Here is a 27826-nt window from a genome sequence, read left to right as displayed (position 1 = left end):
CTCAACTGTCGCCGGGAGAGTGCTAGCACACAGCTGGACCTGCGATTCGATGTGCTGGATGATCTCCAGCGGCTCACGGAGCGAGGTGACGGAGCGGGACAATGCATCAGCGATGATGAGCTCCTTGCCAGGTGTGTACACCAAGTTGAAGTCATACCTCCTAAGTTTAAGCAGGATTCTCTGCAACCGAGGCGTCATGTCATTCAGGTCCTTGTGGATGATGTGGACCAGAGGCCTGTGATCCGTCTCGACAGTGAATGTCGGCAGACCGTAGACATAATCATGAAATTTGAGGATGCTGGTGAGAAGACCCAAGCACTCCTTCTCAATCTGTGCATATCTGGTTTCAGTGGGCGTCATCACCCTGGGCGTCATCACCCTTGATGCGTAGGTCACTGGTGCCCAGGATGATGTGTCATCTCGTTGAAGCAACACCGTACCGATGCCATCCTGACTCATCTGTGGATATCTTTGTCTCCTGGTCTGGGTCGAAGAATGCCAGGACTGGTGCAGTGGTGAGCTTGGCTGTCAGCTCCAGCCACTCTGTCTGGTGTGCCGCCTTCCACTCAAAGGCAGTTGACTTTTTCACCAGGTTGCGTAGGGCCGTGGTGTGAGTGGCCCTGTTTGGAATGAACTTGCCCAGAAAATTGACCATACCCAAGAATTGAAGCACTGCCTTTTTGTCCTCGGGACCTTCATCGCCTCGATGTCCTTGATTTTGTCTGTGTCCGGGCGCACACCATGCTGTGAGATCTGGTCGCCTCGGAACTTGAGCGTCGATGTGCCAAAACAACATTTGGACCTGTTTAACTTTAGGCCGTTGGCATGTACATGGTGGAATACCTTCTGGAGACGGGACACATGTTCTTCAGGGGTCGTGGACCATGTGATGATGTCGTCCACGTACACACGAACCCCTTCAATGTCTTCCATCATCTGCTTCATGATGTGATGGAATATCTCCGATGCCGAGATGATGCCAAATGGCATGCGATTGTAGCAATATCTGCCAAAAGGTGTGTTGAAGGTGCAGAGCCTTCTGCAGGACTCTTCCAGCTGGATTTGCCAAAATTCCTGTGATGCACCAATTTGGTGAAGAAGCGCACGTGTGCCATTTTGCTCGTGAGTTCCTCCTGCTTCGGGATGGGGTAGTGTTCCCGCATGATATTCTTATTGCGATCCTTGGGATCAATGCAGATGCGTAGGTCCCCCGAAGGCTTCTTTACGCACACCATCGAGCTGACCCAGTCAGTCGGTTCGGTGACCTTGGATATGATGCCTTTTTGCTGAAGATCCTTGAGCTGTGCCTTCAGGCGCTCTCTCAGTAGAGCAGGGACTCGTCGTGGTGCATGGACCACTGGCTTGGCATCAGGCCGTAGCAGAATCTTGTATCGATACGGCAGCATGCCCATCCCGTCGAACACATCTGGATACTGGGCGAGGATGTCGTCGATGCCGGCCTGAAGATCCACATGGGAGGATGTTGTGGTGTAAACCCTTGGAGTGAGGTTCAGCTGCTTGCAGGCGTGGGCACCTAGTAGGGATGCCCTGTCCGGCTTAACAATTTCAAAGCGTAACCGTGCTTATGTGTGTCGGTTGGATACGTGCAGATGGCAGAACCCAGTGCCGTGATGGCATTCCCGTTGTAATCCAGGAGCTTACAGGCAGCTGGAAGGACCGTGGGGGGCTTCTTAATGCGTATGAAGTCTGGCTGTGAGAGGATGTCGGCAGAGGCACCTGTGTCCAGCCTGAACTGGATGGGGCAGTGGTTGACCTTCAAAACTGCTCGCCATTCGTCCTCGGAATCCACAGCTAGAATCAATTGGACTTGCGATGTGTCTGATGTGGCATATTCACACTTTGTAATAATGCCCACACGGTAGGCGTTGTCCATCCTTTCAGCATCTGGATCCATTGCACTGCCGGGATCAGAATCCTGTAGGCGTTGTTGCCCACTCTGGATGCGCCGTCATTGGAATTAGGAGCGCTGGCTCCTGACTGGTGGTGCAGATCTGCACAGGGCTGCATAGTGGCCTGGCTTGCTGCAGTTTAAACAGCGTCTGCCTCTTGCAGGGCAGTGTTTCTTTAAATGGGTGGTGCCACAGTTCGAACACGTCATGACGTCGGCGTCCTGATGCTCCGTGCAGCGTTGCACGTGCGCAGTGTGGTGCTCAGACGTCTGCACCTGTCCAGTGCGGGTTTCGGCCGCTTCGTTATCCCGTTCGCATCGCGCATGCGTCGGGCCCCGGGAAGAACGTGCTAAATGGCCGCTTTCGTCAATGTTGAGGCGCTGCATCCGGGAGATGGCCTGCACACTCTCCACCTCGTGGGTGGCTAGCTTATCATTTTCTGTCGTTTTGTACTGGGAATAGCGATTTTCAGTGTGCTCATGCACTGTGCATGTTTCAGTCGCGACTGGCAGGGTCATATGCTTGATCTTCAGTAACTGCTCTCTCAGAGGATCAGAGTGAACTCCAAAAACGATTTGCTCTCTGATCATGGAGTCAGTGATATCACCGAAGTTGCAGGATTGCGCTAGCAGTCTAATGTTATTTAAATATGAGTTGAAGGATTCGTCTTTACCTTGCAATTGCTGCTTGAATATGCAGCGCTCAAAGATTTTGTTGGTGTCCACCTCACAGTGGCTGTCAAACTTGTCCAGAATGGTCTGAAACTTTGTCTTGTCCTGGTCTTCGGCGAAGTGAAAGGAGTTGAATATTTCCAAGGCGTGATCACCCGCTGTGGTGAGGAGAAGAGCTATCTTCCGTGCTACAGACGCATCATTGAGGTCTGATGCTTCGACGTAAAACTGAAATTTCTGCTTGAATGTCCGCCAGTTGGCACTGCGATTGCTGGAGGTCCTGAGCTGGTGAGGAGCCAGAATCTTTTCCATTGTGCCGGTATACATTCGCTGGTCGTCACAGATCTTGCTGAGTTGAACTAACTGGATTGAACAGACACCTGGTATCATGTTATGTTATGTAATTTGGAATAACACAAGCTGCCAATTGATGCAGTTTTGAGTTAAGGATGCTCCAGACTTTAAAGTGAGTTCAATGTGTTTTATTGAACTATTAGCTCAGTTCTCAATGAATTCGACTCTCTGCTAATCTAAATGTAGTAACTTAGTCTAACTGAACCAGCCTTGCTCTAAGCCACGTGCTGGGGTGTGATGCTGAGGATACACCCTGTTTCACTCTGTAGATGTTGGTCTGTGGAAAGAGGCGGGATGTGAGTGTCTCATCCCTTTTATAGTGAGATACCACCCCTGAGTGTCCTGACTGCTCATGGGTCGTGTCCTAGTCTATGTGTTCATTAGCTGCATGTTTGCATATCATGACAGGTAAGAAAGCAGCTTTGAATATTGAATATTTATTACAGCATTTTGATGAGTTTTATAAACCCAATCTATTGCCAATGTGTTATTGTCTTGTATTCACTGGCTTCTTAAGCCCTAGAAACTCATGAACGTGCGACTAAATTTGAAACTCAGTTAAAATGTGGCTGTAGCCTCGCAGCGCCGAGGTCCCAGGTTCGATCCTGGCCCTGAGTTACTGTCCTTGTGGAGTTTGCACATTTTCCCATGTTTCGTGGGTTTCACCCCCACAATCCAAAAAGATGTGCAGGATTGGTGGATTGGCCACGTTAAATTGCCCTTAATTAGAAAAAATTAATTGGGTACTCTTAAGTTTTTTTAAAAATGGCTGTAATTGAGTGTTTAGTACATGTTAACAAATATCCATTCCAAATTCACTGACTCCCACAGTTACCTCAAGTAAGGATCTTCACACCCCACATCTTGAAAGGACTCCATCCCATTCTCCCAGTTCCTTTGCCTCCGTTGCATCTGTTCCGATGATGCCGCTTTCCAAAATGGTGCTGCTGATATGTCTTCATTCTTCCTTAATTGTGGTTTCCCACCCACAGTGGTCAACAGGGCTCTCCACTGTGTCTGACACATCTCCTGCACCTCTACTGTCACCCCGACCCCTCTCTCCCAGAACCAGGATAGGGTCCCCCTTGTCCTTACTTTTCACCCCACCAGCCTCTGCATTCACAGAATCATCCTCCGACAGTTCTGCCAAGTCCAGCATGATGCCACCACCAAACACGCCTTCCGCTCATTCCTCCTGTTAGAATTTCATAGGGACCATTCCATCCAAGACACCCTGGTCCTCTGCTCCATTGCCCCAACACCACTTCTTCCTCCAGCACCTTCCTATGCAATTGCATAAGGTGTAACCTTTATCTCCGCCCTGCTCACCATCCCAGGGTCACTGTTCTGAAGACCGGGTAGTTTGCTGCTCAGACGAGGAGGAGCGTAACAGACATCTACAGACGTTGAAAGATGCCCTCGTACGAATGGGATATGGCACTCGACTCATCGATCGACAGTTCCAACGCGCCACAGCGAAAAACCGGACCGACCTCCTCAGAAGACAAACATGGGACACAACCGACAGAATACCCTTCGTCGTCCAGTACTTCCCCGGAGCGGAGAAACTACGTCATCTTCTTCACAGCCTTCAACACGTCATTGATGACGATGAACATCTTGCCAAGGTCATCCCCACACCCCCACTACTTGCCTTCAAACAACCGCGCAACCTCAAACGAACCATTGTTTGCAGCAAACTACCCAGTCTTCAGAACAGTGACCACGACACCACACAACCCTGTCATGGTAATCTCTGCAAGACGTGCCAGATCATTGACATGGATACCACTATTACACGTGAGAACACCACCCACCAGGTACGCGGTACATACTCGTGCGACTCGGCCAACGTTGTCTACCTCATACGCTGCAGGAAAGGATGTCCCGAAGCGTGGTACATTGGCGAGACCATGCAGACGCTGCGACAACGAATGAACGGACATCGCGTAACAATCACCAGGCAGGAATGTTCCCTTCCAGTCGGGGAACACTTCAGCAGTCAAGGGCATTCAGCCTCTGATCTCCGGGTAAGCGTTCTCCAAGGCGGCCTTCAGGACCCACGACAACGCAGAATCGCCGAGCAGAAACTTATAGCCAAGTTCCGCACACATGAGTGCGGCCTCAACCGGGACCTGGGATTCATGTCGCATTCCATTCATCCCCCACCATCTGGCCTGTGAAATCCTACCAACTGTCCTGGCTTGAGACAATTCACACCTCTTTAACCTGGGGTTACCCCATCTCTGGATCTGTAAAGATTTAATCACCTGCTAATGCTCGCATTCCTAGCATTGTTTGGCATCTTTGAATTTGTCTATATATGTGTTTCTGGAACAGACCTCTTCATTCACCTGAGGAAGGAGCAGCGCTCCGAAAGCTAGTGACATCGAAACAAACCTGTTGGACTTTAACCTGGTGTTGTAAGACTTCGTACTTTCTGTCCATGACATCTTTGTCAATCTCCACCTATCACTGCCCTCTATCCAGCCCCACTGCTCCACCCCCCCCCCCCCCACTACAGTATAAATCTGATCCCATTTCCCGTTCTCTCTAGCTCTGACAAAGAGTCATCCAGACTCGAAACGTTAACTCCCTTCTCTCTCCACAGATGTTGTCAGACCTGCTGCGATTGCCCAGTATTTTCTGTTTTTGTTTAGTGCATGTAAATAGGCGACCTTCTCTCCTGACGGATTGAACACAAGCAGACTAATGTGGTGCAGTTAAACCCAAAGTCAGCGAGTTGGAACCAGTTTCCCGAGATGATTGTATTTTTCATTGTCTTCCTCCCACATCCAAACCCACACAGCTCGAAGTAAAATGCTCCAGGTTTGCTCTATTTACATATGATCCCTGACCTGCTGAGTATTTCAGCATTTCTCTTTATATTTCCGATTTCCAGCATTCACAGTATTTTAACTTTGTAATAGTCAGCTTATCTCTGTACAACTTCCTTCATGTGGTTTGTATATTGAACAAGTTGTGTATTCACTTTACCAAAGGAAATGGTGCTTGAAAATTCATTTTTTTTTTGAATTATCGTGTACAATAGTTTGAAGAGACATAAGTGATATGTCTCATCGACACGTACCATATGGGTCCCATATGTTACATGTAACAGAGTTTAAATGGCATGTGTATCCATTTTCTAATACTGTTTATTGTATACAATTTGTATTGGTCAATTCAGAATTAACTGTACAAACAAAGGCTTTTCCAGCCTGTGATCTGTCTAAATTGATTCTTTTAACGCCATGAAATCCATGGGCATCATCTGTCGGGAGTTTTGTTTCTCAGTCAATTATTTATCTTTCAAATCAAAGACTGTCTTAGAGTTTTATAATCTGAAATGTATATTTATGGAGAACTCTACGCGCACAGCCTTTAGTATTTAACCTTTGCATTATATTATCCAGATCTTGTGGTCAGTGACAAACCGATAGTGCTTGTCACTGATCTCAAAGACAGCTGCCCAAAAATCTAGCAATCTTGTTGACGTGGATTTCACCTTTCTTGATAAGTTGAATCTACTGACAACTTAAAAGGATTTCCAACCATTCAACAACATTAATGCCATCAAACAGGTTCAGCTGTCACTTCGAAAAATTCTCATGGACAGCGAACCAGGAAGTAAATGCACTGATTATCCTTTTTATAAACTTTACAGAGAACAAAATAAAGATTGGGACACAAACATTAGAAGCTGAAATATCATACTTTTGTTCCATTTCAAAGGTACGGAACTTTTATCACAATGGGAAGTTTGAAATTACACGTACATAAAATTGGTTTTCCAGAGCCGAAGAGGTTCATCAGCAGAGTTACGATATAGTGCATCATTAAAAACTAAGTTACACCTCAACAAGGTGTAACTTTTCAGGGCTTTTTAACAGCAATATTATCATAAAAGAAAAGTTTTCACCAGTTTAGCATTTTCAAAGCACCTACGAAGATTTCAACAAGCGTACCCCATGGAGTAGCAGGGCACTTAAAAAAAAATTTATTCAAGACATTTTCATATAAAGAAACAAAAGCAGAAGAACAACCTAACAACATTATAAACAACTAACACTCACTCCCCCCCCCCCCAAGACCCCGCTCCCTTATTACCACCCCATTCTAACATCCTGTCTTCCCCATTTTAACCCCCTAATCAATAAACGACTTTGACCTCCAAGTGAACCCAATCCATCGACCCCCTCAAGACCAACTTGACCTTCTCCAGCCTCAGGAATTCTGCCAGGTCACTCACCCATACACCCGCTTTCGGCAGCTCCGAGTCCTGCCACCCAAGCAAAATCCATCTTCGGGCTATCAGGGAGGCAAAGGCCAAAACATTGGGCTCTCTCATCCCCTGGACTCCTGGGTCTTCAACACCCCGAATATCGCCAACTTTGGACTCGGGACCACCCAGCATCTCAGACATCACATCCCGCACACCGCACAAACTATCCTCTACCCCCTCAAAGAACCTACTCATCCTTGCTACCATCATATGCGTCCTATGTATCATTTTAAACTGAATGAGGCTTAGCCTCGCACACAACGAGTACGCATTTACCCTCTGTAAGGCCTCTGCCCACGTCTCGGCCCCCACCTCCCTCCCAACTCCTTCTCCCACTTACGCTTTATGTCCCTCACCAGGGCTCCCTCCCAATCCATCCACTGCTTATTGACATCGGACACCTCCCCCTTCCCTATTTCGTCCCTCAACAGCACTTTGTCTTGCAAACCCACGGTCGGCAGCCCAGGAAAGCACAGCACCTCTCTCCTTAAAAAGTCTTGGACCTGCAGATACCAAACCCATCCCCCCTGGGCAACTCGTACTCTTCCCCCAGGTCCTCCAACTTCGCAAATTTGCCTCCTATGAACAGCTGCCAAACTGCTCAATCCATGCCTGCCGCCACCCTGAAACTTTGCATCCAACTCCTACCCCGGCGCAAATCTATGATTGTCGCTCATCGGTGCCCACACCGAGGCACCCTCCAGTTCCCCCACACCCTTAGGGCTGACATCTTCACTGGGCTCACGGAGTACCTGGCCGGCCAGAACCGCAGCGGCGCCGACAGTAAAGCCCTCAAACATGTTCCACGAAGCGATGCTGCCTCATCCGAACCCTCCTCCACAACCCATTTCCTAACGATAGCAATCATTGCCACCCAGTAATAATTCATCATGTTCTGCAGTGCCAGCCCCCCCCCCCCCCACTCCCTCGCCCCGCTCCAAGATAGCCATTCTAACTCACGGGACCTTCCCCACCCACACAAATCCAGAGATCAACGCATTGGCCTTCTTAAAAAATGACTTCGGGATGAAGATTCGGAGGTTCTGGAACACAAACAAAAACCTCGACAGCACTGTCATTTTAACTGCCTGCACCCACCCCATCAGCGACAGCGGCAATACATCCCACCTCTTGAAATCCACTTTTATCTGCTCCACCAGCCGAGCCAGGTTCAACTTGTGCAGCTGTGCCCAGCCCCGCGTCACCTGGATACCCAAGTATCTAAAACTCGCCCCCACCACCCTGAACGGCAACTCCCCTAACCTCCTTTCCTGACCTCTCAACTCAATCGAGAATACGTCGCTCTTCCCCATATTCAACTTGGATCCCGATAAATGGCTAAATTCCTTTAAAATCCCCATGTTGCCTTTGATATTGTCCAACGGGCCTGAAATATAAAGCCGCAGGATGTCCGCATACAATGAGACCCTGTGCACAACGCCTAAGCACCATTGCCAGCTCAGACCCATATAGCCTCTTTAAAATACCTCAAGCACACCACTCATCCCCTCCAGGTCCATCACCACCTTACCCTTATCATCCCTCACTCTGCCAATCTCCCTCACTGCCTCTTGCTTCCTCAACTGATGGTCGAACATCCTGCTCGCCTTCTCCGCGTTCTCATATTCTGGCCCTCCGTAACTACTCCACCGCCTTCCCTGTAGACACTAGCCCAAACTCCTCTGCCTCTCCCTCAACAGCCCTGGCTCTGGCACCTCCGAATATCTCATGTCCACCCTCAAAATCTCGTCTACCCATCTTGCCAATTCCGCGCGTTCTACTTTCTCCCTGTGCGCCCGAATTGACATTAACCCCCCCCGCCCCCCAACCACTGCCGTGCGCGCCTCCTACAGCGTGCCCCCATAATTAACTGCTGCAAGTCCAAGTCAGAATCTTCCCTAACACCCGCCTCATAAAATCGACATAATCCCAATTCGAGGCATACATGTTCACTAGCTCCACCGGCGTCCCATTCAGCTTCCACTCCCCCACCCCCTGGATCAGCCACAATACTCGCCGCCTCGAACACTACCTGCTTTTAACGAACACTGCCACGTCCCTCGTCTTCTTATCCAGCCCCGAATGAAACACCTGCCCCACCCATCCCTTTCTCAGCCTCATCTGGTCTATCTTCAGGTGTCTCTCCTGCAAAAAGGCCCCGTCCACCTACAGACTCCTCAGGTGTGCGAACACACACGTCCGTTTGACTGGCCCATTCAACCCCCTCCCGTTCTACATGACCAGCCCTGCCTCCCTTCCATACACCTTCTTGAGCCAGCCCCTGGCCCATGCCACGCGACCCCCCAGGCTGCCCTCGGATGTCCACCATCATCGATCCCTTTCCAACTGCGTCACCCCAACCACACCCTTGTCGGCAACCCCTCCCCATCCTCAAAAACAGAGAACCAAGCCCCATTCTCCCCCACCCCCCCGTGCCTGCCTCCTCCACTTCACCCCCATTAACTAGCCCGCCAAGCTAGCATGGTGGCCACACCAAAGGCCTCCAGCTTCCCTACCTCCCGCAGTTTCCCTCCCACCCCCCAGCCATACATCCCTAAAGAGTAACACAAGGTGCACTCACCATCATTGTTCCCCCATGAAAAAACCTGCTCTCCAAAAAACACACCATCCAAAACTTTAAAGAACATACAAACTCACAAACCCTTCCAAAGTTCAATGTCCTCACACTCCTACCATCCATTGTCCCTCACAAACTCCATTGCCTCCTCTGAAGTGCCGAAGTAGTTCTCTCGCTTCCGGAAAGTCACCTACAGTTGGGCTGGGTACAATACTCCAAACTTCACCCCCTTTTTAGAGTCAGCAGCCTTAATCCAGTTAAATCCAGCCGTCCTCTTCGCCAATTCTGCTCCCAGGTCCTGATACACCTGCAACTCATGCTCTTCCCAGGTACATTTCCTGGTCTGACTCTCCCATCGAAGGATCCTCTCCTTGTTCAGAAAGCGGTGCAACCACAGCACCATTGCCCTCGGCGATCACCCACCTGCGGCCTCATCAGCTCCCTGTGCTTTCGGTCAACTTCCAGGGGCCAGTTAAAGGACAGCACGGTAGCAAAGTGGTTAGCACAATTGCTTCACAGCTCCAGGGTCCCAGGTTTGATTCCCGGCTGGGTCACTGTCTGTGCGGAGTCAGCATGTTCTCCCCATATCTGTGTGGGTTTTCTCCGGGTGCTCCGGTTTCTTCCCACAGTCCAAAGATGTGCGGGTTAGGTGGATTGGCCATGATAAATTGCCCTTAGTGTCCAAAAAGATTAAGTAGGGGTTGCTGGGTTACTGGGGTAGGGTAGATACGTGGGCTCTTTGTAAGGGCCGGTGCAGACTCAATGGGCTGAATGGCCTCATGTACTGTAAATTCTATGACCCCCCTCCCCCATCAATTTCTCCAGCATTTTAGCCACATACAGACTGGCTTCTGCATCTTCAAATCTTCAGGCATCCCGGCAATCCTGAGGTTTTGCCTTCTAGAGCAATTCTCCATATCATCCACCTTCTCCGTCAGCTTCTTCTGGGTCTCCCACATCACCTCCACCTCAGCCACCAACGAGGCCAACTGCTCCTCATGCTCCCCCACCGCCTCCTCCACTTTCTGGAACGCCAGACCCTGGGATTCCAGCCTCTACTTCACTCACTCAATCCCCGACTTAAGCAGTTCCACCACCTTGACTAGGTTTTCCAGGGCCTCTTTCCTTTGCTGCAGAAACTTCTCATTGAGGAACTCTAACAACTGCTCCATTCCATCGACCACTGGCTTGGCAGAGCAGCCCCCTTGCCCTCCGCCATCTTTTCCTGTGGCACACCATGAAGACTCTCCTGTTCCAGCAGCTCTTCCTTTCTTACACCACTCGTAGTCCGTGAATCCATCCACCAGCCACACCAGAGAAGTAAAGCCTTCCCCAGGCACTCCTATACCACTTGCTCTCAAATACTTCGCCCTTCGGGCAGGAAAAACCCCAAAAATTCTGTCTTGAGCAGGAGCCATCAAATCTGTGACCACTCACTCCATGGCCACCTCCGGAAGTCCAAGTAGCAGGGAATTACTGACTCCAGCTTTTGGATTTCTTATTTTTACTGTGCATGTGCGAACACATGAAGGTACTGTCAGTTTCACAGTTGTAATGATGTTAAATGAGTTTTACTACCAAAGAATCTGGACCATTTTTCAGTGTATTTTTCGATAGATAATTCTGTTCAATTACTTTCTTCTTTTCAGATATGCCTTGCACTGCGTTATTTGCACAAAGAAAAAAGAATTGTCCACAGGGATCTTACACCCAACAATATCATGCTGGGTGAGCAAGACAAGGTAACAATAAGTAAGTATGTAACTGAAGAGTATTTGTGCAAGTCAGCCTTTCAAAGTTAAACATTAGTACAGTCAGCGAAGGCTGAAATTATTTTAATATTTCACTGTAACATAGCTAGGGAAAACCTCAGCCTTGACTCTCCTACACTTCTGCCTAAGGTTTTTGGAATTGTGTGAATGGGATGTGTCATACGGAGATAAAGCATTTTGCTCCCATTGTAGCACAATCAATCACTCACGAGACGAGATGAGAAGGAGTCGAACAATGGCTTTATTACGCAGACTTGTTCCCCAGCAGCACAGTTACAGAATGCAGCTGCTGGGAGAACCCGGGCTCTTATACTCGGCCTTACTGGGTGGAGCCAGCAGGCGGCTGATCCAATCGGGATCCAGTGTTTATCCACCAATAGCCTCTCGGCATTACAGGGTACCTTAATACCCCTAATACATACCACCACATTCACCCCTTGTTAAAAAGGAACCCGGCGGGGTAGTGGACCGTAAGGTGGTAGGGGTTCCCAGAGTCGGTACCTAGGATGCCGCTAACACGGCGGCTATGCTCCGATATCAACTACTCACAATGCCGCTTTTACTGACAACCAAAAAATATATATTTACAGAGGCATTTCTTGCTTCCTTATACTGATTCGATGAGTCGAATGGGTGCCCTGGTCGTCCTCGCCGATCGTCTTAGCCCCGGTGGTGATGCAGGCGCAGGTTCGGGCCCCGTCGTCTCTGGGAGCGTCGCGATGCCTCGTCCCGCTCCAATACCCCTATTCGGGGCTGGGGGAAGGACTGATCCACCCTGGAAAGGGGCGGCTGTAGGGTGCGCCGGCGGGAGGGAGGGGGTGATTGGTGTTGGGGGGGGGTGTGTGTGGCTCCAGAGGGGGTCACTGGTGTTGGGGGGGTGTGTGTGGCTCCGGCGGGTGCCATGTCCCGCAGGAAGACCGTGTCCTGTCGGCAGTCAGGGTACGCCACGTAGGCGTATTGAGGGTTCACGTGGAGGAAATTAACCCGCTCGACCAACGGGTCCGATTTGTGCGTCCGCACATGCTTTCGGAGCAGGATGGGTCCCGGGGCTGCTAGCCAGGTCGGAAGTGACGTTCCGGAGGAGGACTTCCTAGGGAAGACAAGGAGGCGCTCGTGAGGTGTTTGATTCGTTGTTGTACACAGCAGCGACCGGATGGAGTGGAGGGCGTCCGGGAGGCCTTCCTGCCAGCGGGAAACTGGGAGACCTCTGGACCGCAGGGCCAGTAGGACGGTCTTCCAGACCGTTCCATTCTCCCTCTCTACCTGACTGTTCCCCCGGGGGTTGTAATTGGTCGTCCTGCTCGAGGCGAGCAGCGATGCCCTTGCTGAGCAGGAATTGACGCAGTTCGTCGCTCATGAAGGAGGACCCCCTATCGCTATGTAACAGTGTAAAGATGGTGCCGAGGGCTCTAATGACCGTGGTCACGGTCATGTCGGGACAGGGATTGGCAAATGGGAACCGGGAGTATTCGTCAATCACGTTCAGGAAGTACGTGTTGCGATCAGTGGAGGGGAGGGGGCCTTTGAAGTCCAGACTGAGGCGCTCAAAGGGACGGGAAGCTTGTATCAGGTGCGCTTTATCTGGCCGGTAGAAATGCGGCTTGCACTCTGCGCAGATCTGGCAGTTCCTGGTGGCGGTCCTGACCTCCTCAATGGAGTAGGGCAGGTTGCGGGTCTTTACGAAGTGATAGAACCGGGTGACCCCCGGGTGGCAGAGGTCCTCGTGGAGGGTTCGGAGACGGTCCACTTGTGCGTTGGCACACGTGCCGCGGGATAGGGCATCGGAATGCTCGTTCAGCTTTCCGGGACGATACAAGATCTCATAGTTATAGGTGGGGAGTTCGATCCTCCACCGCAAGATCTTGTCGTTCTTGATCTTGCCCCGCTGTGTATTATCAAACATGAAGGCAACCGACCGTTGGTCAATGAGGAGAGTGAATCTCCTACCGGCCAGGTAATACCTCCAATGTCGCACAGCTTCTACGATGGCCTGGGCCTCCTTTTCCACTGAGGAATGGTGAATTTCTGAAGCGTGGAGGGTGCGTGAAAAAAAGGCCATGGGTCTGCCCGCTTGGTTGAGGGTGGCCGCCAGAGCTACATCAGAGGCGTCGCTCTCGACTTCGAAGGGGAGGGACTCGTCGATCGCGTGCATCGTGGCATTTGCGATATCCGCTTTGATGCGGCTGAAGGCCTGGCGGGCCTCTGTCGACAGGGGAAAAACCGTGGACTGGATTAGCGGACGGGCCTTGTCCACGTAGTTGGGGACCCACTGGGCGTAATAAGAGAAGAAGCCCAGGCAGCGTTTCAGGGCCTTGGAGCAGTGGGGAGGGGGAACTCCATGAGGGGACGCATGCTTTGGGGGTCGGGGCCTATCACTCCATTTCGCACTACGTAGCCGAGGATGGCTAGATGGTCGGTGCTAAACACGCATTTTTCCTTGTTGTATGTGAGATTCAGGGCGTTTGCAGTCTGGAGGAATTTGCGGAGGTTGGCGTCGTGGTCCTGCTGGTCGTGGCTGCCGATGGTGACGTTGTCGAGATACGGGAACGTGGCCCACAAACCGTACCAATCAACCATTCGGTCCATCTCCCGTTGGAAGACCGAGACCCCGTTAGTGACGCCGAATGGAACCCTTAAAAAATGATAGAGCCGCCCATCTGCTTCGATAGCAGTGTATTTTCAGTCGCTCGGGCGGATGGGGAGCTGGTGGTAGGCGGGCTTAAGGTCCACCATGGAAAAGACCTTGTACTGTGCAATCCGGTTGACCATGTCGGATATGCGGGGGAGAGGGTACGCATTCAGCTGCGTGTACCTAATGATGGTTTGACTATAGTCTACGACCATCCTCTGCTTCTCCCCGGTCTTTACAACTACCACGTGGGCTCTCCAGGGACTATTGCTGGCCTGAATTATGCCTTCCCTCAGCAGCCGCTGGACTTCTGACCAGATAAAAGATCGGTCCTGGGCGCTGTACCGTCTGCTCCTAGTGGCGACTGGTTTGCAATCCGGGGTGAGGTTCGTGAACAGGGAAGGCGGATCGACCTTGAGGGTCGCGAGGCTGCAGATAGTGAGTGGGGGTATAGGGCCGCCGAATTTAAACATGAAGGTCTGGAGATTACACTGAAAATCCAATCCCAGGAGTGTGGCAGCGCAAAGGTGGGGAAGGACGTAAAGCCGGTAGTTTTTGAATTCCCTCCCCTGCACCGTGAGGTTTCGATGCAGAACCCTGTTATCTCTACCGAATGGGACCCCGCCGCCAGAAAGTTTTTTTGATTACTCGGCTGGATCGGAAGGGAACGGCATCTTACTGTATCGGGATGTATAAAACTCTCCGTGCTCCCAGAGGCGATCAGGCAGGGCGTCTCGTACCCGTTTACAAATATAGTTGGTGATGCTGTTTGGCGTGTTCGGGGCCGCGACTGGTCCAGGGTCACAGAAGCCAGTCGTAGTTGCTGCATCGGGGAGTTTTCTTCAGGCCCCGTGTGGCCGTCCATTCCGGGGTCCTTAGTCGTCAGCCAAGATTGCGCCATCCACGGGTCACACACGGTCGGGGGTGGACAAGATGGCGCCGCCCATGGATCACACGTTGCTGGGGGAGCACAAAATGGCGGCGCCCATGCCTCCCGCATGGTGTCCGGGACCCAAGATGGCGGCGCCCGTTGGCCGCACATGGATCGCTGGGGGGGTTGAGTTTGGGGTTCTCCCCTGGAGATTGCGGCTACCCCCCTGGGCCTGGCACACAGCTAAGAAATGCCCCTTTTCCCCACAACCTTTACAGAGGGCCGAGCGGGCCAGGCAGCGCATTTGGGGATGTTTCCCCTGCCCGCAAAAGTAGCAGCGGGGCCGCCCCGGATGATCTGCTGCTCTGGCAGCGCAGGCCTGCGGGGGGCGGGAGGTCCCGGGGGTTCGGTCGCGGCGGGGGTCCATGGTGCCCAAGGGGCTGCCGCGCGGTCGGGGGCCTAGGCGCGGGCGTTCTGTGACGCCACATCAAACGAGGCTGCGCGGGCCCATGCCTCTTTCAGGCATAGTGTGTCTCTTTCCAGCAATCGCTGGCGAATTTGGGATGAAAGCATACCTGCCACGAACGCATCTCAGACCAGCAGCTCTGTATGTTCATTAGCAGTTGCAGTTTCTCCCCAGTATCAACAGCGCATTGTAGAATTCGTCAAGCGATTCCCCGGGGATCTGCCGTCTGGTGGCGTGTGTAGACCTGGTTGACGGGCCGAACGTAGATTCCTATCAGCATAGCGATCGCCGTTGGGAAATCTTCCGCATCCTCTATGAGCGTGTAGATTTCAGGGCTCACCCTGGCATTCAGGACCTGGATTTTCTGTTCTTCTGTAGGTATGCCGGGGGCCGTTCGGAGGTATCCCTGAAAACACGCTAACCAATGTTTAAAAGTGGCCGCTGCATTTGCCGCGTGGGAGCTGATTCGCAGACACTCCGGAATGATTGGGAGCTCCATGTCCTGAAAAGTATGTGTAATAAATTGTAGCACAATCAATCACTTAAGAGACGAGATGAGAAGGAGTCGAACGATGACTTTATTACGCAGACTTGTTCCCCAGCAGCACAGTTATAGAATGCGGCTGCTGGGAGAACCCGGGCTCTTATACTCTGCCTTACTGGGTGGAGCCAGCAGGCGGCTGATCCAATCGGGATCCAGTGTCTATCCACCAATAGCCTCTCGGCATCACAGGGTACCTTAATACCCCTAATACATACCACCACACCCTTTAAACAAACAGAAACACTATGTGTGGTATTCTGTGTCTTTGGGCGGGTTTGTGCATGCCAAACATCAGCTAACCTAAAACAAATGTACGTGTAATGGTTTTTTAAACATCTAAACCTTGCAATGCTTAACGTCCCATGAAATATCTCTTGGAACATTATATCAGAGGTTTTCATAGTTTGTTTGTCTCTTTAGGTGTCACTGGGCTAATCAAAAATGCTGTGGGTGGAATTTTACACTCTGCGCATAGAGTGCTGGCTGTGGCGAGAAAACCGGTGTATAATTCTTCATCTGCACAACTGGGTTTTCTCTCCAGATTCACTGGCATTCTGTGCACAGAGAATCTGGTTGCATGGTTTCCATCGTCACAGTGGTGGGGCAGAGCCTGTTAGAGCTCGCAACGTTGACTCCACAGAGATTGGAGCACCATCTTTAAAGGACGCACCAATCTGTGTTAAAAAGAAACTACCCCCCCCCCCACACAAGCACCAGGGCAACCCCTCTTCTGGCTCCCCAGAACGCCCACATCTGACCTAGGCCCCTGGCAGTGCCACGTTGGTGCAGCCAGGCTGGAATTCTCAGGGTGCCAGGGTGAAATGCTAGAGCATTGCCTGGATATATCCCAGTCCCCTCCGGAGACTATACTTACCTTTGCACACCCCAGGCGGGTTCCCCGCGACAATAGCTGTTGACGTCACATCGGTGAGGGGGGTTACTTACCTTGGTGGGGAAACATATGGGAGGGAATCCCTTCAAACACATTTATTTAAATAAGGTTCCCACCCTTTCTGACGAGGGGTGGGGAAAATTGGAAAACGAGATCTCCCCAATGAAAATCTCATTTTCTGATTGTCGCGAGACTTTGCGCCCACGTCACCAGTTGCACTGACAGCGAACATGGATACAAAATCGCCCCCCCCTCATATCTTTCTTTGAAAAATTTATTTACCATTAAGAGCAGATTTTCTTTTTTTAGAAATCCTGGAATTTTCAGTCAACTTTTTAAAAAAGCGGGTAGATTTTTAAGAACCAGATGCTCCAGTTTCCTCCCGAAGTCTGAAGCTGTGGGGTTATGCGGATAGGGCGAGGGAGTGGGCCTGGGTAGGATTCTCCTTCAGAGGGTTGGTGCAGACTCAATGGGCTGAATGACCTCCTTCCATACTGTAGCAATTCTATGGTACTATAAAAGAGGGCATGCACAGAGAAGAGAAGATCTGGCAATTTCAGTTTATCTCCTGGTTTAACGGCGGGTTTAATAACAAACTCTCCTAAAATTATCACAAATAGAAAGAAGAACGCAACACTTTCTAGAGTCTTTCATTTACTTTGTATTGTCATATTGTCTGTGGATCTTCCTTTGTGCACAAGAATGCATAAATAATAATAATTTAAACACTTTGAGATATTTGGTAATTAAAAATAATAATGTCCATTTTGTTCTAATCTTCTATTGCAAATAACATAAATATTACACATGGCATTCACTTTTAATTTCTGCTAGCATCTGGAACATGCATTATGGAAGTCAAAAATTAGGGCAGCACGGTGGCGCAGCGGTTAGCACTGCTGCCTCACGGCACCGAGGTCCCAGGTTTGATCCCATCTCTGGGTCACTGTGGAGTTTGCACATTCTCCCCGTGTTTGCATGGATTTCGCCCCCACAACCCAAAGATGTGCGGGGTAGGTGGATTGGCCACGCTAAATTGCCCCTTAATTGGAAAATATGAATTGGGTGCTCTAAATTGATTTTTTTTAAATGGAAGTCAGAAATCACTCTAAAGAAGTTCTAATTAAAAAAGAACAAATATAAATGATGCTGTGCGTCATTGTCTTGACGGTGCAGGTTAGGTGGGGTTATAGAGTTACAATGGGAAAGTGAGCCTAGGTAGGATGCTTTCTCAGATAGTCGGTGCAGACCCGATGGGCCAAATGGCCGCCTTCTACGCTGTTGGAATTCTGTGATTCAAAGTAATTTCAAACTTGATACATTTTCTTATATATGATAATCCAGGAGAGAGTCATTTCTGATTGCTGGTTGCTTTAATAGTCTTTCCTAGTCAATTCTTCTTCAATATTATTATGTTTTGGATAATAAAATTCTGGATGGCATCCTTTTGTTTGTATTCCTGACTTCCTAATTTTGAATTTATGCCTTATGGAGTTTGAACTCTTCACCTTAACGAACAGGTATGCCTGGACTAATTTTGTAAATTCCATTCAGAATCTCAAAAGCTTTAATTGCATCCTTTTCCAAGATCCAACATACTCAATGGGTGCGATTCTCTGGCAAAAGTTCCAAGTGCAGTAGCGAGCGGGAATTGCCGCGAGCTTCCAGGCGCTCGGCTCAGAGAGGCCGGCAATGCAGTTCAACGGTAATTGGTCCATTTAACAAGGCCTTACGGGCTTCTTGCCGCAAATGAAGGCTGCCAGCTGATTTGCCGGGACCGCACTCGCCGGCCCCCTCGCTAACAAGGTCGAGCAGCACTTAAGCTGCACTTCTCAGCCAACCCTAGCCAGCTTCCAGGATCTGGGGAGGCTGCTAGATGCTGTGGAAGCCAGGAGGAATGTCCTGTTCCCCCGAGGGTCCCGGAAAGTCAGCCACAAGGCAGCCAGTGCTGCCTGGGATGTTGGCGGCAGCTGTAAGATTGGGGAGTGTGACCAGGAGGACTGGCCTCCAGTGCCGTAAGAAGATCAACGACCTACATTGAGCACCACGAGTGAGTAGACACCAATGTTCCCACCCCCAAGGGAGCATCCACCTCCCCAATTCCCCATGTTTAACTTCCCATGAAATATCACTTGGAACACTATATCAGAGGTATTCATAGTTTGTCTGTGTCACTGGGCTAATAAAAATTGCTTTAGGTGAATTTTGGCTGGGGCAAGAAAACCGGTGTATAATGCTCCAGCTTCACAATCCCCCCCACACACACACACACAAAGGAGAACATCCACCCCCCACTTCACACACACCCTCCCACCACCTTGAATCACGCGTGTAGCTAACGATTCCACCATGTATCTCCTCAGGAAACGCTCTCTCATAATCATCGAGAGACGGCGCAGACGGCAGTGGAGTGCCGGACTTAAGAATCACCTCCTTCAAGGAGTATGCCCTGGAGGTGACTGGGGTGGCCGAGGACAGGGCGGTCACCCACACAGAGGCTGACGGATGCCGCAGAGGTGAGGAATCACCAGGCTTCACCCGAAGGATCTGTCAAACGTGAGCCTTACTGACTGACCCATCCCTCCCACTGACCACATGTCCATTCTCCTCGGAGGAGAGCTCCGCGGATGCAACCATTATGGCCGCGGCACAGCTGTCATCCCCACCCTCCACCAGCACAGATACACACACCTCGGTGGGACATGTTAATGGACAGGCTTCTGGGGCACAATCTGGTGAGCACCACACTGCTGCTGATGCACAACAGGTGGAGGCAGGAACCCCCAGGTGAGACAGCAGTGGGAGGGCTGCTGGATCCCAGGGCCCAGCTGGATCCCAGCCTAACGCTGAGCCTGAGGTACAGAGGTACCCAGAACTGATTGAGACGATAGGATGGCAGCACGGTAGCACAAGTGGATAGCACTGTGGCTTCACAACGCCAGGGTCCCAGGTTCCACTCTCCGCTGGGTCACTGTCTGTGTGGAGTCTGCACAGTCTTCCCGTGTCTGCGTGGGTTTTGTCCGGGTGATCCGGTTTCCTCCCACAGTCCAAAGACGTGCAGGTTAGGTGGATTGGCCATGATAAATTGCCCTTAGTGACCAAAAATGTCAGGAGGGGTTATGGGGATAGGGTGGAAGTGACGGCTTAAGTGGGTCGGTGCAGACTCGATGGGCCGAATGGCTTCTGCACTGTGTTCTATGTTCTATGTTTTTTCAGAGTGAGATGTCAGTGTCACTCCAGCAGATCCTTAGCCGCTTGGAGGAGACACAGAGGCTACGGGCACAGGATATGGTGGCGGCAATGCGATGCACCGAGGTCAACACTGCGAGGATGGCGACCGCATTGGCGAGCCTGGTGTACGGCATCAGCACCATTCGTGAAGGTGTCCAAGGTGTCGCTCAGTCGGTGACTGCCATGGCTGAGGGTCTTGGCAGAATGTCTGACTCGCTGGGGAATGTATCACGATTATCCAGAGGATTGGGATAAAGGAATTCCAGTCGTACTGTTTGCAATTAGGGATGCTGTATCATGGAGTTCACCTGACCCACAACTTTTAATAGGTTGTGGTATGGGGAGCACGAGGCCCACTCTACAGGTGTGGTCGAGCAGAAATGGAAAAGTATTTTTTAAAAGCAAAACAATGTTTATTCTATGAACTAGGGGCTGATTTAGCACACTGGGCTAAATAGCTGGCTTTTAAAGCAGTCCAAGGCAGGCCAGCAGCACGGTTCAATTCCCGCACCAGCCTCCCCGAACAGGCACCGGAATGTGGCGACTAGGGGCTTTTCACAGTAACTTCATCTGAAGACTACTTATGACAGTAAGCAATTTTCATTTCAAGTTAACCTTTTTAAAACATACAGTGAACATCTTAGCAACCATTAATTCAAATACAACCCCCAAAGACTACAACACTAAGTAAACCTTTAAGCTTTCCTTTTTAACATCCATACGGCTGAAAACACCTTTTACCAGAAGCACATCAGGTTAAAGTCACTACTGTTATTAATTTTAAATCACCAGGATCGATTTACAGTATTTAGATTAGAGAGAGCGATTCATACACCTTCTGGTTGTGAGTGCAGCTATCTAGCTCTGAAAACGAAACTCAAACACACCCTGCAGCCTGCTCAAAAACAAAAGTAAAAAGCTGACAGACAGCCCAGCTCCACCCACTCTCTGATATCACTGCAGTAGTAAACACCCATTTCTTAAAGGTACTCTCACTACAGATATTTATATACACACCCATTTATAAACACCCATTTCCTAACCCATTTCCCGTACCAGCCTCCCCGAACAGGCGCCGGAATGTAGCGACTAGGGGCTTTTCACAGTAACTTCATTGAAACCTACTTGCGACAGTAAGCGATTTTCATTTTCATTTTCAGGGTACTCTCACATGACACCTCCCCCAAAGAAAAGAAAACCCATCAATTTCAAGATGGTTTCATTTTTCACCTTTTCACTGGCCTTTAAGAACTGCACACAGTAAATATCCTTTTTCGTCTCAAAAAACAACACACGCAAACAGGTATAATAATAGAGTCCATTTTTTTTTCGTTCTGCTTCCTCCAAATGAAATCCTTCTTGATTGACAGTCTATTTGAACAAGAAGGTCTCTGCACGATCCGTCCATTTCTCTACGCCTCGGCATTTCTCTTTAAATTCATCTACTTTAGTTCAATCTGATCGCAGAATCCCTTGTAATTCTCCAAGACAGGAGCATTGGTTATCACAACTTTCAGGCCATCAAATGCCTGTTGAAAGTCCCCTGTCCACTGAAATGTTCAACGTTTCTTCAGCAAGTCCATCAGTGGAGCAATCACGCTACAAACCTTTTGCACAAATGTTCGATCAAATCCATTCATACCAAGAAATCGCATTATTTCCCTTTGTCTTGAGGGTATCGGAAACTCCTCAAGGAAAGAGACTTGGACTTTTCCAAATTCACTTTTGGCTAGGTTTATCACCAAACCCGCCTCCTGAAGTCGATCGAATAATTCCATCAGATGTTTTAAATGTTCTTTCCATGTCTGGCTGAAAATTGCCAGATCGTCGATGTATACCGCACAATTGGGTAATCCTGAAACAACTTTGTTAGTTAACCTTTGAAATGTGGCTGTTTTTCATGCCAAAAGGCATAACTTTGAATTGGTATATACCATCTGGAGTCACAAAAGCTGAAATCTCCTTCGCCCTTTCGGATAAAGGTACCTGCCAATAAATTTTGGAAATAAAAGCTGATTGTCCCACTTTCTCAATGCATTCCTCTAAACGTGGGATAGGATAAGAGTCCGTTCTTGTAACTGCATTAACCTTTCTATAGTCCACACACAACCGTTGGGTACCGTCTGGGTTAGGTACCATCACTATGGGTGAGCTCCATTGGCTGCAACCCACTTCAATTATGCCATTTTTAAGCATACTCTCAATCTCTTTGTTAACCTGTGCCAATTTTAAAAGGTTAAGTCTATATGGATGTTGTTTGATTGGAACAGCATTTACCACATTTAAATCATGTATAGCCATTTTAGTACTTCCCAATTTATCTCCACAAACTTGCCCATGTGATATCAATAACGCTTTCAGGTCAGTCCGTTTTAACTCTGGAAGGTAACTCAACAATTTATCCCAATTTTTAAGAACATCTTCACTTTCCAATTTAATTTGAGGTATGTCAAATTCACAGTCATCTGGATTTGGTTCATCACTTTGAGTTAGAATCATTAAAAACTCCTTTTTCTCTCCTTCCCATTCAAAGTACCTTTTAAGCAGATTCACATGACACACTCGGTGAGTCTTCCTTCTACCTGGCGTTTTTACCACACAATTCACCTCACTTAATTTCCTTTCAATCTGATACGGTCCAGAAAACCTAGCTTTTAAAGGCTCACCTACCACTGGTAACAATACTAAAACTTATCTCCACTGGCAAAACTACAAACTTTGGATTTCTTGTCTGCTACCCGTTTCATCACATTTTGTGCAACTTTTAACTGTTGTCTAGCCAATTCACCTGCTCTATTTAATCGTTCCCTAAAATTTGACACGTAATCCAATAATGTAATTTCTGATTTCTCACTCACCAATTTTTCCTTAATTAAAGTTGTCCTCTTACCTCATGACCAATAATTAGTTCAAAAGGACTAAATTTGGTTGACTCATTAGGAGCATCCCTAATTGCAAACAGTACGAATGGAATTCCTTTATCGCAATCCTCTGGATAATCGTGACAATAAGCCATCAACATTGTCTTTAATGTCTGATGCCACCTTTCTAACGCTCGCTGCGATTCTGGATGGTACGCAGTTGATTTAAATAGTTTTATTCCTAAGCTATCCATAACTTCTTTTAATAACCCCAAGGTAAAATTTGATCCTTGATCCGATTGTATTTCTGTGGGTAGTCCATATCTAGTAAAGAATTTAAGTAATTCCTCCACAATCTTTTTAGCTGTAATATTACGTACTGGAATGGACTCTGGAAACCTAGTAGACACATCCATTATCATCAAAAGATATTGATTCCCACTTTTCGTTTTAGGAAGCGGTCCTACGCAATCAATTAGGACCCTTGTAAAAGGTTCCTCAAATGCTGGAATGGGTATTAAGGGCGCTGGTTTTATCACTGCTTGAGGTTTCCCTATCACTTGACATGTGTGACATGATTGACAAAATGTAACTACATCTTTATGTAGTCCACGCCAATAAAAATGTTTCTGGATTTTAGCTTGAGTTTTCCTTATTCCCAAATAACCTCCCACTGGTACCTCATGTGCAACTCGCAACACCTCCTTTCTATACCCTACCGGCAATACTACTTGATGAACTTCTGTCCACTTTTCATCCACTTGCATATGTAAAGGTCCCCATTTTCTCATCAAGACATTACTTTTACAGTAATAACACTCTGGTATACACTCAGATTCCTCTTCCATGTATGCTTTCTGATACATCCATTTTATTTCTACATTTTTTGTTGTAACTCCGCCAATTTTCCGGAACTAAAAATATCCGCCTCATCCTCCACCTGTTTTTGTTCCTTTTCAACCATCTGATCAAAAATCATTTCTGATAATTGCACTTCAACGTCAACTTCACTCTTTGATTTCTCCTCTTGTCTTAACCTGTGACTTTGCGACCTTGTCACTACACAATCCGGAAAAATCCCAGGATATTCGTCCTTCAACACTTCAGTTGTCTGATTTTCCACTGGCATATTAACCACAGTAGGCATTACTCCTACCTGCGATCCCTACTACCACTTCACCACTCTTCACTGGACTTTCCAACCTCACCTTATATAATGGGACACTACTCCTCTCACCCTGAATTCCACATATTACCACCTTTTCTGGCAACATTCTTCCCAAAGTACATAATTCCTCATCTCTTACCATTAAAGACTGACTAGCTCCCGTATCTCTTAAAATTGTGAATTCTTTACCTGCTCCTCCTGATACACATGAGTAAACTTTACCCACACAAGTAAATTCTTTAAAGAGATCTGGCACCTTTTTATCAATCACCTCTTGATCAGACTGTACAATCTTTTGCACCTCCTTTGCTTCACTTGGGCTTTCCTTTACACTTTAACAGATCACCTTTAGCTTTACCACTTGAGTATTCCTCATGTCCCCAGTTTCTATCTCTCACAGGCTGAAACTGGTGTTGGAAACCAAGCTTTGATTTATGAACTAATTCATAATCTGCCATTTCTAAACCTTTGTCTGTAGGCTTCAGGCACTAGTTCATAAGCACCTAAGATGGATTTTTTCACCTCCTCATACGTCCCAGATACCTCCTCCGATAGTGATGCATACACTTCACTAGCCCTACCTACCAGCTTTGTTTGAATCCATAATACCCACATCTCCTGTGGCCATTTCATTTGTTTAGCCACCTTCTCAAATGAAATGAAAAAGACTTCCACCTCCTTCTCGTCAAACCTTGGCAATGCTTGGACCTATTTAAATAGATTCCCAACAAGCCTTCGACTTTGATGCTCTTTCTCACTATCCTCATCACTATCATCCAACTGTATGTTTCCCTTTACGTCTGCCAATTTTAACTGACTGTCATGTTTCATGGCCATTTTCTGAAGTTCAAACTCTCTCTCTTTATCTTTTTCCCTGATCTATTTCTCCCTTTCTCTTTCTTTTTGTTCTGCTAGGGCTATTCTTCCTTTTCTCCTTTCTTCTCTCTCCTTTTCTTTTTCCTCTCTCTTTCTCTTTCTCTTTCTGCTCTATCTCTTTCTTTTTCCGCTCTCGCTCTCTTTCTTTTTCCTCTCTTTCCTATTCAAGCTGCTTTAATCTTTCTCATGTTCCATTTGTTTAATTTGCAACTGAGTTTTTGCTATTTTCAATGTGTCAAACTATATCTCAGGTAATTTTAAATGCTTGGCCACTGCCATAATTACCTCATCTTTTCGCATTTTGTCAGGTAATGTTAACTGCAATGTTTTTGCCAAATCTAAAAGTCTGCTTTTAGTCTCTGTCTGTAAGGTACTGCGTGTGACCATCTCCACCCCCAAAAACGTCAGAGCCTCTGAAAGAGCTATTGTCCACAACACGCTCCCTACTTAAACTGAAATACCACACCTGAAAAGCACCCACAATATGCTCACCCCTCACTGTCTTTAAGTTCACTAAGCCAATCCAATAGATAGACTTTTATCCCCCTCGAGCCCCCAATTTGTTATGGGCCAGGGATTAGAGAGCCCCAAAGTGTACCATGTTGTTCACCTGACCCACAACTTTTAATAGATTGTGGTATGGGGAGCACACGGCCCACTCTACAGGTGTGGTACAGCAGAAATGGAAAAGTATTTTTTAAAAGCAAAACAATGTTTATTCTATAAACTCAAGTTAACCTTTTTAAAACATACAGTGAACATCATAGCAACCATCAATTGAAATACAACCCCCAAAGAATACAACACTAAGTAAACCTTTAAGCTTTCCTTTTTAACATCCATACGACTTAAAACACCTTTTACCAAAAGCACATCAGGTTAAAGTCACTACTGTTATTAGTTTTAAATCACCAGGATCGATTTACAGTCTTTAGATTACAGAGAGAGATTCATACACCTTCTGGCTGTGACTGCAGCTATCCAGCTCTGAAAACGAAACTCAAACACACCCTGCAGCCTGCTCAAAAACAAAAGTAAAAAGCTGACAGAGCAGCCCAGCTCCACCCACTCTCTGACATCACTGCAGTAGTACCAGTAAAGGTACTCTCACTACAGATATTTATATGCACACCCATTTATAAACACCCATTTCTTAAAGGTACTCTCACATGACAGATGTCACACAGTACGAGGTCGACCTTGATGAGGTTCTGCCGTACATGTCCTGCTCTCAGATGGGCATGGATGAGGCGCTGCGGAGCTTGTCCCAGTCACAGGTGGACATTGCCAAGGCACTGCAGCGCATTTCCCTGTCACTGAGGAGCATTGCCGAGGACATCGATATGATGGTGCAGACATTGGGGAATCTCCTGGGTTGGCAGAGCCAGATGTTGCAGGGGCAGCTGGGTCTCTATCGGGAGACTGGGGGATTGTAAAACACATTAAACACCTTTGTGCACGACCAGTATGATGCCTCTGCCACTTTCTTCCGCAATGCTGGCTGACTTCCGAACCCTTGGCTCATTTCTCCATGTATCTCCCTCTGCCCGTGGCACCCACCCACCCTCCGGCCATGGACATGTCCCAGGAGCTGCGTCCTATCGCCTGGGTGTTTGAATGTTTGGCTGCTGAGTGTGTGGTGTTTCCTCCCGCAGTGTTCAAGCACAGTGTCCAGGCATCAAGGTGTGATTGAGATGTTGGGTAATGACTCCCACATGCTACATAGCCTGCCTACCTACGGGAATCCACTTAGGATGTGTGAAATGCTCACTTTTTAAAAATAAAGTTAGAGTACCCAATTCATTTTTTTTCCAATTAAGGGGCAATTTAGCGTGGCCAATCCACCTACCCTGCACATCTTTGGGTTGTGGGGGCGAAACTCATGCAAACACAGGGAGAATGTGCAAACTCCACGCGGACAGTGACCCAGAGCCAGGATCGAACCTGGGACCTCGGAGCCGTGAGGCAGCAGTGATAACCACTGCACCACCGAGATGCCCTTTTGTGTGAAGTGCTCACTTAACCACGATTGCCAATTCTCGATTAGCAGTAGCTGTCAGCCACATGGCCAGAGGCCTCAGCAGTCGCTGGGAGTTATGGGTGGTCAGTGGGGCAGACGGGCAAGGACAAGGGTTGCCCCTGCAACTGGTAAATGACCCAGGGGTTGGCATGGTGATGCCGTGAGCAGATGCCTCCTCCCACCCTCCTATGGTGGCCCAACCATGTGGAGGGTCCCCACCCCCAGCTGAGAGTCCCCATCCCCCTCCGAGCACTGGTGTGGCACTCCCAACGCCCCAGGCTCTTTGCCTGTGAGCAAAGATGGCTACTCACCTCCTCGGCTCCCCACAGAAGCCCTTTCGCCAGGTTCACGTTTTTCAAAAGGATTACTAATATGCGCCAGCAAGAGCACTTGTTGGGAAGGCCACTGAATGATGGGAAACCATTGGATAGGTGGGGGGGGGCTCCCGTTAATTGTATGGAAATTGGGCTTAAGTGGTAATAATTGGTTTCTCACCTTGCTACGGCAAGATCCCGATATCACTTACAGGTGAGCGCAGCTTGCATCAAAAACTGTTTGGCGCCTGCCGCAGTTCTTGTTTTTGGCCTCTCCCACTATTCACCGGTCTTGTTTGGCTTGAGCAAGAGCATAACGAGGCTGGAAGATTGTGCCCAATATTTCTTTAGAACTTAAATTCCGGACACCCATAATTGTCTTTA

At 48.6% G+C, this 27826-nt stretch overlaps 1 protein-coding gene across 1 annotated transcript in view; it reads left to right on the top strand.

Annotated features, from left to right (window-relative positions):
- Nucleotides 1–27826, top strand: part of nek10 (NIMA-related kinase 10) — a 460338-nt gene that overhangs the window by 258839 nt on the left and 173673 nt on the right. Inside the window, exon 22 of the mRNA XM_072509340.1 lies at nt 11448–11550. Coding sequence (XP_072365441.1) covers nt 11448–11550 — 103 coding nt within the window. The remainder of the gene's footprint in view (nt 1–11447; nt 11551–27826) is intronic.

Source organism: Scyliorhinus torazame, chromosome 6 (assembly GCF_047496885.1).
Source record: "Scyliorhinus torazame isolate Kashiwa2021f chromosome 6, sScyTor2.1, whole genome shotgun sequence".
In the NCBI taxonomy this organism is placed as follows: Eukaryota; Metazoa; Chordata; class Chondrichthyes; order Carcharhiniformes; family Scyliorhinidae; genus Scyliorhinus; species Scyliorhinus torazame.
This window is presented reverse-complemented; position numbering and strand designations above follow the sequence as displayed.